At 50.3% G+C, this 12,484-nt stretch overlaps 1 protein-coding gene across 1 annotated transcript; it reads left to right on the top strand.

Moving 5' to 3' along the window:
• Positions 1 to 1,555: 1,555 nt before the first annotated feature.
• LOC144103786 (uncharacterized) lies at positions 1,556 to 6,216 on the top strand. Its single transcript, XM_077636439.1, has 4 exons — positions 1,556 to 2,464; positions 3,423 to 3,491; positions 3,626 to 3,715; positions 6,115 to 6,216. Exons 1-4 carry the CDS (start codon positions 1,556 to 1,558, stop codon positions 6,214 to 6,216), a joined length of 1,170 nt encoding a protein of 389 aa, XP_077492565.1.
• Positions 6,217 to 12,484: the final 6,268 nt, after the last annotated feature.

Below are 12,484 nucleotides of genomic sequence, written 5' to 3'. Positions count from 1 at the left end.
ATCAGTTACCGGCAGCTCTTTAATGTGGCGCCAAATTTCGGTACAAGGGCATTTTCGTGGTTCATCTGCACCGAAATGTGCCCGCCGTAGCGAGGTATTGAAGATACGTCCTCGCGTTCGGCAGCGCAGCGCCGCTTCCGCTGAGCCTCTGTGTGTGTGTGTGTGTGTGTGGGGGGGGGGGGGGGGGGAGGGGGTTGAAAGGGAAAGTGGAAAACATCAGCAGTTTTCAGCTATGCCTTCAACTGCGAAGACGCCAGAAGCCGCCAAAAATCTCTGCGAAATATTTTTGTATTGGATAGATATACTGCAGTCATTGAGGCTGAACGTCTTCGGGCAGCCTGAATATCAGAACTGCGCCGTGGCATGCGATCTCTTTACGTTCATTGTGTCTTTACCGGGCGTGTTTGCAAAAAAAAAAAAAAAAGATTTATAGACGGTCACTAAATGATTTTGCGCCATGGCGGCACTTGTGTGCAACGCTACCGAATGCAGTATTCTGCACCGAGAACGCTTGGCAGATTCACACAGAAGTGCACGCAGGGGGCAAAGAATTTATATCGTCACTAGCAAAATGCACCCTGAAAACAAGAAGTCGATGGAAAAGCTTTTGGTACGCCGGAGCAGGGATATACGAAAAACCTTACAGCTCGTTTATCGTATTCAAAGTCTCAAAAGACCATTCAGAGTCATTTCAAAGTCTGGACGAAGTGTTTGCTTGTCCTTTTCCCAGTAGTAATTTTTGAGTAACGTCGATTTACTGTGACCAGTCTTGCTACGGGGAAAAAATTTCGGCGCGTATGCAACGCGCACCACCGGAAGCAGCGCAACGATCGAATCGAACGTCGGCCGACCGGGCTATTCAAAACTTGACATGCCTTCCTCGACAACAGTAGCCCAGTTGACAACTCAAAGCCTGCAGAATCCGATACGCCATTCACAAGAAGTGACAGTAGTCCAGAAAGGAATACAGACTGCCAGTAAATTTAGCTTTCTTGAACGGCCAGGCCGGGCTTATTTCGCGCGCGCCAACGATTGGGGAAGCGAGGTCGGTTGAAGTAAGTCGATGGACTCCGGTGCTCTCTTTCTTCTGGGCCTCCGCTCACTCGCGCGTCGATTCATTCACCAGAAGGCCGTGTTTTCGCGTGCAGGCACGAACCGTTACAGGCCTAGCGACCCGAAATCCCGACAGATTTGGAAGAAACCTTACCTGCGCTCTGTTCTTTGACTTCTTTTCGTGTCTTGAGCTGTATATCCTCGAGCTGCCACAATTCTTCCAATTTACAAGGCGAAGGTCTCATCTCCCCGCAGGTTTCTTCTGTGCGTTCAATGGGCTTGTAAAGCCTTCGTTATTGCGCTTACGGTTCCAGAACAACAAGATAGTCATTCTCGAAAAAGAGGCGTGCTGCGCTTAGAACATCCGAAACATCGCTTCTTGCGCGAAATGTTTCGTAAATTAAAGCTACCCTCACTTTTCCATACTTCTGCAGACACAGCGTCGTACGATAGAAAAGGCGTCGATATGACAGCTTCCGCAGTTTGCCACGGGCTCCGAGTCATGGTGTTTATCTGCAAAATATCCGGTTGTCCGTTCACCGACGTCATTGTCAACGAAACAAGAGGCTCCCAAAACGAGTCGAAGACGGCGCCCATTCGAAGACTGCTTCAAGTCACCTATTTTATAGTCTGCGCTTGCGTCTTCTCCTGCATCGGGTCAAGCTACGTTATGATACGGCTTTGGCTCAGCAAACCGACCGACCAGATCACCTTGGTGACCCAGTCCGGCATCTACCTCATCGTCTACATCCAGGCTGTCCTCAACTTCCTGAACCTGCTACTCCGGCGCAAACAGCTGGCGGACATCGTCCTTTCGGCAGCCAAGCTCGAACCGAAACTCCACCTGGACGTACGGGTCGTGCGTCGGCGACTCTGGAAGGTTTCCCTCCTCTGCCTCCTGTACACCCTGGTCGACGCCCTCAAGCACGTCGTCGGCCTCAGGGGTCACATAGGGGCCGCCTTCCTCCTGATGCGGGACCGGAGCGAGCACGTCAGGCGGCTGTTCGTGCCCGCGTACATCGGCAGCTGCTTCCTCATCTCGGCCTGGTACAACGTGGTCTTCTGGCAGATCGTGTACTTCTCGAGCCTCTTCCGCGAGTACTTCGCCGCCGTAGGACGCTGCCTGGAAGACGCGCTGTCACCGGGCGCCGACGCCAGGGGGCTCGCCGCGGAGTCCGTGCGCCTGAAGCTGGTCGAACTGCAACGGCTGCTGCGCAAGGTGAACTCCTTCGTGGGGCCGCAGGCGCTGTGGTACTACGCGGGCAGCGTGTTCTACTTGTGCGGCATGCTGTACAACGCGGCCACGTCCACGACGAGCGCGACCCAGCAGGCGATCCGCTGGACCTACGTGGCGGCCATGGCTGCGGGCGTTGTGTTGACCACAGCAGCGGCCAGCCGGATGAGTGACGAGGTAAGTAAGCCATGTAGCGATCCACGTAGCTGTCTAAAAAGTTGTGGCAGTCAGTATATCAGTGAAACTCAGCGGTCACTCCCTTTGTGTGCATGTGCATCACTACCCTCTTTAATAATATGGAATAATATCGCAGGCTCAGTAACATTGCTTCAGCGCCCTGAAACTGCACGTGGGCTATAAGGGACGCCGTAGTGGAAGCCTGCGGATTAATTCCGGCCACCTTGGGTTCTTTAACGAGCGCTAACATTGACATCACCAGTGCACGGGCGTTTTTGCATTTCGCCTCCAGGGGAATGCGTCTGTCACGGCCGGGATTTTATGCCGCAGCCATGGGCTCATATGAGCGCAGACACACCCACGCACACGTGTGTATACAAATTTCGAAACAGAATTTTGTTCGTCAGGGTGGGCATTCCATTTCCACAACTGTTGGCATATAAGCGTTTGATTTTCGGGCCAAGGAACCATTATTTAATTTTAATAATAAAGGTGTTGGGTTGTTTTTCTGCTAATGTTATGTGTGCATGTACTATCGGAGACAAAAATTCGTGGGACGCGATTTCTTGGAGGAACCTTTATTGCACCTCCACCTCGCTACCCAGTCGCCTAACATTGTTACCAAAGGAAGGAGCCTTTAGGCCTTTATTACCTTTATGCGATATCAGGCGCAATCGGTAGCGAGGTCGAACTACAATAAACGTTTTTCCAAGAACTCGCATCCCGCAAACTTTGTCCGCGATAGCACGTAGTAAGTACGTACGTATGTGTACGTATTCAGCATAAATTTGTGGCTGCAGCTTGAACCTGCAGAGCAAGACAACCATATAAAATTGCATTTAGTTAGTTAGTTAGTTAGTTAGTTAGTTAGTTAGTTAGTTAGTTAGTTAGTTAGCTAGTTAGCTAGTTGAGTACCACAATATCAAACTACCTTCTTTTCTATTTCGCTCGCGTCCAGGCATCAAGAATCCAGAGTATCATTCAAGCTTCGAAGTTTGAAGCTCTTTCCGATGCAGCCACGCACAGGGTAGGTCCACAGAAAGTTCTTTTGTAACTTGCACGCCAGATGACAGCGTATTAGAGAAGACTTCCTTTTCTTTGAAAATGAGATATTTATGCACTAATCCAAACTGACGCTCTTTTCCTCCTATTCGCCCACAGTTGCACATACTGTTATTAGCCGTGGAAGACTTGCAAGGCTGCCTCACCGGCTGCGGGATGTTCGTCATCAGTCTCCCCCTGATTGTCGTCGTAAGTGACCGGGCAGTTATCCTGCACTTGATGAAACATTTCATTGCACTTTCGTATGCTAGAGCGAAAGCAATATTAAACCATTGTGGGAATGTTGCCTGCCATCCTGCTTCAATATCATCAGTGTCCAAAAGTTTGGAACAGACAGCTCTCGGCTTGTGATCAAACTTCTTGAATGCTTGCATGGCACACCACCTTCCATTAGGGGCCATCGCACAGTCAACGGCCCATGTGAAAGGTCATTGAGAAGAATCAGTGAACGTGTAAGTCGAGTCGACTAGAACAAGCTTCAGTGAGACTTCGGCGACGTTTCAGTAGGCTCAAAGCACCTGCACCTAGAAGCATATAGGATCTGCACTCGAGTCAATGTACCAAACCCAACACATAGCACAGCCTATCAATGAAATGCGGCATCATTACAACTCCGCTCTCGCACCGCTGTAGCAAAGTGGAAAATTTGTGCTAACGGTCATAAGGTGTGTGACTATTTATGTTGTATTGTCTAGGGCATACAAGCGCATCATGAATGTTTCATTCATGTAGGTGATAATATACAGTGTGGTCCAAATTATTCAATACAGGTTTTTCTTTTAAAAGCCGTGAAAGATACTTCAGTGCGGTGTCTGTAGTTGTTATTTTACACGAAGACGGACATTATTTGTCTGACAGAATGCAATAAAAAGACTAATAACTAACTAAAATTAAATGATTAACTTTTAATTTTGTTTTAGAGCGCTTGGTTATATTTCGAAATTGAAGGCCGTCAAAGTCAAAGGCGAATGCAGTTTTTTTTTAATTCTAGAATCGGCATCATGCTATGAGATATCGAACTTGAAAAAAGAAACGCTTTTGAGATCTCCTCAAGTTGGCTTTCCCACGTTGCACACTGATAAAATGGTTGTTCCTTGAATCAAATGAAGATGCAGTTTAAGTCCTATAGGACGCAGATGGTGTTGACGTTATTCCCATGACGATACCATGGGGAGCGGCGCCGTTTTTTTAACATGTAACGCGGGAAAGCCAACTTGGCGAGCTACCAAACGCGTATCTTCTACGCTCCATTTTCGAAGCATGATGCTGATTCAAAAATTTCATAAGCTTGGAGCGCCTTCTATGTCTTACGTCTTTCATTTCTCAATGTATTATTGTGCCCGAGCCGAACCTCGATAAATCGAGCTCAAACGAAGCCAACATTTCGTTTTAGAGCTAGAGATCGATTACTACATGTCTTCCAAGGTCAATCTCGACGCGCGTTTGACCTTGAGGCCCCGAAGCGCAGGCAAACCACGTGACTCGCCAAGCAGAGGCGCACCTGCCTGTGCTCGCCGTCTCCTCCGCTGTAATACCACGTGATTAGTAGAGGGCAGGCAGTGAGAGGCGCAGTTGCGCGCGCAAGTCGGCTTCGCGGTTGTGATACCACGTGACTAGGACAGAACGTGACAGTTGCTACGTCGGCGGTTTCTCCAGTTTCGCCATGGATGAGGCGTGTGCCGGACCGAGTGTGTAAACTTTTCGGCTTCACCGTCAAGCCACGTCCGATCGTCCAGCCGATATAGCTCGCCGACAAGGTGCACTGCAGAGGACGCGAGCTAAACGAGCCGCTGAGCAACGAGAAGCTAGACTTGCGAAGCGACGGAAGTAGGAGAGAAAGGCCAAAGGGTTAGCGGCGGAGGCTGTCTTGGACGACGGCTTCGTCCGTTAGTGAGAGCTAAACAATGCACAGAAATTGCTAACATATGCTTAACTAAGCTTAACAAAAGCATAACCAAGTCAAGCAGAGCTTTCGCTCTGTGTAACTAGGTTCAGAAAGAGAAAACTCACCAAATTTTTTTCCGAGGGCGACAGCTGGAATTAGATATCCCGCTCTTTGAAGCGAAAAGCTTCATTACGAAGGCAAAGCAGTCGTCGCGTAGGCCGGAAAATGACTTTGAACGACCTTCAGCCCAACCACGTTAGCCGTGTATGACCATATGACGTACAGTTATGGTGTGGAACCCTTGACCACGGACCTTGACCTTTAGTTGACCTCTGACATTAAGAACATCCGATGGGGTGATGTGAAGCCACATGATGATATCCGATTGGGGTGCCGTAAGACCACATGATACCACGTCATAGCCACGTGGTCGTGTGGGTAGATATATAGAACGGCTGTCGTGAGCGCGTAGCGGAGCTGCCATAGACGAGCCTCAGACGCTTAGCAAGCTTAGCTTGCTTTTCGCTGAATTCCAGGTGTAGCCAAGTTAATGCCACTGCAAATTTTTTTGGCCGGCATGTTGACGCCCCGCTGGTACCTGATTCGTCTTACGCCTGAGTAGTTGTTTGGGGTTTAGCCGGTAAACTGTTCAGTGGCATACCACCAACCGTGATCGCGAACCGAGTCCACTATTCCGTCGCAGATTGCCGGTGCCGTCATCACGTACACCGTCGTCCTCGTGCAGACCAACGAGAGCATCGTGGCGGACAAGTGCCTCAGATCACAGCATGCACCCCTCAACTGACGCTGCACTCGGCCGCACCGCCACGCACCACGAAGCTTGGACTCAGCACGCTTATAGATCACGAACATACACATTTTATGTCTGCACATCAAGAAATATCGCATCAAACGCACAATACGTCGGTGCGCTCTGGTGGCAGATGTTTAATGATGCTTCCCTCTTTACGCTCCTGCGATATGCCTATGACCGCTTTAAGCCTGGACTCCATGTACGCGAAAACTCACGCGAACGCGAAGGCGACGGCGGCAAGCGACGAGCGACGCCGTCGCGCGAAGCAAAATGCATGTGTCGCTTGCCGTGTCGCTCGGATCTGCACCCACAGAAAATTTCGCGCGTCGCCCGGAAGTCCCCCACGCGACTGGCCAATCAAAGCTCCCCAAAGCCGTTTCCGGTTTGTCCACGGTTTCTCACGGGTACATCTCACGAAACCAGCCCGTCGTCTTGGTCATCGCCACCGTCGAGAAAATATTTGGTTTTGTAGCTGAGAGGCAGACCCGCATGATTTAAATAATTAAAACAATCTACTTCTTGGGTGCGGAGGGCTAACAGCATTTGGAGCGGGCTACGCGAGCGGGCGTACTGCAGGGAGAGATGCGTGTCGAGCCGCGGGTACCGGCGCACGATCCACCGTGCCGCTGCGCTCCAACTGTGCAGAAACACTCGCGGCGCGCATTCTCACTGGTATATTATAGTTTACTCACTAACAATCAGATCGCGGTGACCGTTTATGGGAGAGTTTTTACTAAGCCGGAGTGCACTGGCACCGAACGAAAGCGCACCTCCCCCTGATCCCGTGATGCGACTTCGTCTCCGCAACCACGCCGGCTTGGTTATCTCCACTGCCGTAGAGGAAATATTCCTTTGGCCCTGAGTATGAGGCACACTCGCAAAATTTTAAGAGAGAGAACAGGTTACGGGTGTGTTTCTAAGCTTGAGTGCGGAAAGCACGGAGTCCGCTGCGCACGTCGCGGGTTCGCGTCGCCTGCCGCCTTCGCTTGCATGGAGGTTGCCCGCACAAGCGACGGAGCGAGCGTCGCCGTGCCGCCTTGTCGCGTCGCTCGGTCTTTCGCGCACATGGAGTCAAGCTGTGGCATAAAGATTTCTCCCTTCACTTTCAAGAATAATTTAACCAAGCAACACGTGCTGGAAAGTCCCTGAGACAACGGCGTGCAAGAAAGTGCGTGGCGACTACCCGAAATTATCCCAGTTTCACGCACGCAAATCCCACAACGCATCTCCCTTCACCCATGAGCCCCCTGTTCCCCATCCACAACGACTTCACAAACGGGCGGAGGCCCTTCAAACACGCCTTTCCACTGCCAAGCACGTGCTACATGTCGATGCGGCTGAATATCCCTCCGGCCTGCCCAGTGCCCTTTCTGCCGTTGATTCCAGCGGCCGCCTTAAAACGGCTGCCTCTTAAAACGGCAGGCGGGCGAGGCGGCCCTCGCTCTTGCTCTGACCACTCCCGATATTACCACCATTGTCAGCGATTCTAAAGCAGCCACCCACGATTTCGGCGCGGGTCGCATATCCCGTCCAGCCCTGTCCCTCCTTTCAAAACACCCTCCAACCCACTCTATCACCCTTCTTTGGACCCACGCACACGCGGGCCCAGTCGGCAACGAGGTGGTTCACGCCTGCGCCCGAGCTTTCACTGTCCGGGCGCCGGCCATGGAGTCCGCCTTCAGTCACGTAGCCCCGCTTACTGCGTGGGACCGCCTCCTCTCCTTTCATGACACATGTCACCATTACCGCCTCGATCGCCTTGTATACTGCCCTGCCCGCCGCAAAACCTCTCGGTATAGCGAGATTCTGTGGCGTCAACTTCAGCCTCGAACTTTTTCTACTCCTACCTTCCGCCACCTCATGCACCCAGCTGTCTATCCCTCCTCAGCTTGTAATTTCTGCCCGGCCAGAGCCAACCTCGGCCACGTCATGTGGGGCTGTGTTTGTCACCCCGCCACCCCCTCCCCCCCCCCCCCCCCCCCAAAAAAAACCCCTCAATCTTAATTCAAAGGAGCAGCGGGAGGCTGCCCTGTGCAGCCCAGCGCCTGATCTCCAGGACAAGATCCTAGATAGGGCCCAGAGGGTAGCAGAGGCATACCCAGCCTAGGACCTCTCTCCCTTCCCTGCTGCCCTTTCCCTTTTGGGATAAATAAAGTTGTCAATCAATCCCACGACGCTGTCACATGTAGAAGGAAACTGTTTCTCGGCTAGCTATGGACACCGGCTATCAGCATCGATAGCTTGAGCGTGTGAAAAGCTAAATTAAGCAGAAAATTAGCGGATTCGGGTTGCAAAAGCTTTGAGAATGCAGAGCTACCCATCAGTAGCCTTTCAAGCGGTCTTGGCTGCGCTGTGAAGCGTTTCTGTAATTTTATGGCGCAATCACTCTTAACTAGCTTATGACATGTGTCGTTAAGCGAAAATGGACGATTGATCCGTATTTGGTACGTATTTTCTCACCATCTTGCAGACGAGGCGGTCAACTATCAAAGTTGATGGAAGCGATGTATTTGCTGTACGGTCCGTAAGGACGCTTCACAGCGCGATAAAATGCACGCCGCCATACTTGGTAGATCATGTTTCAATCGACGCTCAGACCACTCTTTGCAAACTATTGAAAAATGGATGAAAATTTTCAGGAAAGGAAATGGCGCAGTAACTGTCTCACATCTCAGTGGACACCTGAACCGCGCCGTAAGGCAAGGGACAAAGGAGAGAGTGAAAGAAGTAAGAAAGAAAGAAAGGTGATAATAATAATAGTTTTTTTTTGGGGGGGGGAAGGAAATGGCGCAGTATCTGTCTCATATTTCGGCGGACACTTGAACCACGCCGTAAGGGCAGGTATAAAGGAGGGAGTGAAAGAAGAAAGAGGTGCTGTAGTGGAGGGCTCCGGAATAATTTCGACCACCTGGAGATCTTTAACGTGCACTGACATCGCACAGCACACGGGCGCCTTAGCGTTTTGCCTCCATAAAAACGCAGCCGCCGCGGTCGGGTTCGTACCAATTTGAGTGTTTTCAGAGGAGCGGAGCGCTTGTTAGGCCGTCCTGCCATCATTAGGATTGGAGGTGAGAGATGGGGGCTGATGGGTCTCCGGCCCAGAGCCAGCACCGGGTGGGGGTGCGGGGTTGGACACCTCCGATTCCGCGTCTCTGGGATTGCCGATAATTTTCTTGTGCCTGTTGAAGGCTCAGATCCCTTGGAACCGCCGGCTCGTTCGAGTGGTTTTCGATTTCATGCAGAGGCTGATAGCTGCAGGGATCGATGCCGAACATTTGGTCTCCATGCAGTTCATCGTTGCAGCCTTCCAAAGAATTCGACTAAACACCATCGCCCGTTCGGCGCGACGCGTGGCCCGTTGGACACTTTAAGGAAAGGACGCCTGTCTCACATAACTCGGTGGACACCCGAACCGGGCCGTAAGGGAAAGGAAATGAACACATTGCGAGGAGGAGGCGGAGAGGTGCGAGGAGGATTTTTCGTGGACGGCGTTGGCCGACGCCGACACCGGCTTCTCTGCGACATGAGCTCCTTAACGCTGTCGCGTTAAAAGTGAATGGGAATTAGCTCACCCGGGTTCGAACCCGACCGCGGCGGATGCGTTTTTATGGAGGCAAAACGCCAAGGCGCCCGTGTGCTGTGCGATGTCAGTGCACGTTAAAAATCCCCAGGTGGTCGAAATTATTCCGGAGCCCTCCACTACGGCACCTATTCTTCCTTTCACTCCCTCCTTTATCCTTTCCCTTACGGCGCGGTTCAGGTGTCCAAAGATATATGAGACAGATACTGCGCCATTTTTCCTTTCCCCAAAAACCAATTATTATTACGTTAAAGATCCCCAGGTGGTCGAAATTATTCCGGAGCCCTCCACTACAGCAACTCTTTCTTCGTTTCTTTTTTCCCTCCCTCCTTTATCCCTTGTAGTCTCTCCCGCTTAAATTTGTATTTATGCAGATGCGGGTTCACAACGACAAACCTTTGTGACCTGTGTGGGGAAGTTGAATCACTAGACCATCATCTCCTCTCTTGCCGGCGGTTCGCCCTTCAAAAAAAGACTTGTGTGGATGTCCTTCTCTCGAGGTTAAGGCTCACCTATGTCACTCCCAGTTCCACATTCGTTCGGTGCGAGCGCCAAGGGATTTGTGTCAAGCAGGGTTCGTGGATTTCTTGACGACTATATTATTGCGACTGGAAGGTTCCCTTGTTAATTCTCTTCAAAATTCTTGCTAAAAATTCTGTAACACTTATTTTTCTTCCTTGTTCTTCAAAATTGGTATTATTTTTTTTCTCTCCATTATTCTTTTCTAGTTTTCTATCATTTCACTATTCTACAGTTACGCCCTATGCCTCTCTTTTTCTCGCAATCGTCTATGTGAGTTTGCTCGCCTTTCACCATGGCCATTCCCCCCGCGTGGGTATGTGCCATGTCTACAGAGGTCAACAACAACGTGCAGTACGGCAAACGGTACATCATGGAAGGAGCTGGTCCTTCGACAGAATCCGAAGCCGAAGGACATGCAAAGCAAGCCGAACAGCAACGCAAAAGAAGAGATCGCCAATGTGAGTCAACTGATTCAGTGAATATAGTAAGGCGGCAAACAGAAGCACAACGCTGATGACAATATTACATTGTTAAACGAGATACGGAAACAGATGAAGAGTGAGAAACGTAAAAAGCGAGGAAAAAAAAGGCAAATGATGAGGTCACATGCAGTAGAGAGTCGCAGACAGTCAAACAGAGGGAACAGCAACTCGAATCTTGCAGCAACGAACAGCTCAGGCGGCATGATGAAAGCCAAGGAACGACTTCAAGAACATTTGGAGGCAACTCAAATTTTCAGGCTTATAAAAAGCTAAATGATGATAAACAAGGCAAAACAAGGAAAATGTGCCAGCACACCTAAGTTGCATTCAGCTTAATCATTATGTTCTTGCTTTTTTAGTTTGGTATCTTGTTTACCAACTGTAAATTCTTCCTCTTGCAGAACACAAAGAGGGAGGCCCGATAGTCCGCAAATTTAGTAATCAATGACATTGACAATATCTACACAGCGCCTTTGCATAGGCGTTTGAAGGCGAGCATTCAACAAGTCTTGTTCATGCACAAATTTAACCAGAAAAAAGCCCATGTCGCATCGCATGGAGACAAATTAGGTTTGTAGTCCATAGGAAAATATTTGGTATGAGCCCTACCACTGGAGTGAACGATGCTAGTGTCAATCTTGTGAGGCGAGGAGGATCACGTGGCTCCTTTTGCTGTGGGAGCAGAGCATGCTGGGAAGAAAAAATTGGATGGGATACTTATAACGTAATGGGTTAATTCCCATATATGCAGAAGGTCATTCTCTACATTCATCGATCCCTGGGAGTCCTCGTACCTTTCCTGGCGCATTACTGCAGCGGTTAAGCGATGCGCCACTGCCCTGCGACGACAGGTGCTCCCAGTGGTGGGCCCTGTGCAGGCAAGGTTGCTCTTCCCAAGTGACCAGTCATTAATTTGACTGCTACTTGCCACGGTGGGCAGGAGCATACAGGATGAGAGCTTGCCCTCACGTCCACAAAGGATGTCAAGTGAAGGAAACGCTCAACGACGCTAAAGTGGGGAAACGAAAAGGGGGGAATGTTGGTTGGCTGGCTGTTGCTCACTGGTCATGGCGGAACGAAAGAATTTGGCTGGTCGAGCCACCGTCAGTGGGAGCTGGCGCAAAGCTCGGAGAAGTGAAACCGCAGCTAAGCGGTCGGACCGGTCAGACTGTCCTCGAAGATCGGCCCGTGTGTTCGTTGTCACATCTGCTGTTGCATGCCGTTGCCAGAAATCTTCAGGCTGCGAGCCACCTTGCAGCATCGAATGCAGACTTTAATGAGGCTACTTAGACAATCTCTAGCTGCTCCGGTCATCCGGACGAGGCCTCCCAATCGATGTTCAAATTAACCAGTCCGATATCCATGCACCGTACAAATTAACGAGCATAACATGCGATAGACTTAGGCGTTTGCCAGGACCAAGGAGGCAGTTCGATTTATACGGATTTTCAGATTAACGGGTGTCGAATTAACCAGTTTTTTTTTATATAAACTTTATTGCCTCATATCTACTATCAACGTTCGCCTTCGAACGGTCTTGGAATGCTGCTGTAAGTTTGGTGGTGTGATGTAGGGCTTCAAAACTCTGTGGTAAAATTTTACATTCCTTATGGAGATTCACTGAGGTTCTGCCGAACTTGTTCTTCATTAGAAACACTGGTTAGAGATGAGAAGC

The sequence above is a fragment of the Amblyomma americanum genome, chromosome 9 (genome assembly GCF_052857255.1).
Source record: "Amblyomma americanum isolate KBUSLIRL-KWMA chromosome 9, ASM5285725v1, whole genome shotgun sequence".
NCBI classification, from domain to species: domain Eukaryota; kingdom Metazoa; phylum Arthropoda; class Arachnida; order Ixodida; family Ixodidae; genus Amblyomma; species Amblyomma americanum.
The sequence above is the reverse complement of the archived record's forward strand: the minus strand, read 5'-3'. Positions and strand labels throughout refer to the sequence as shown.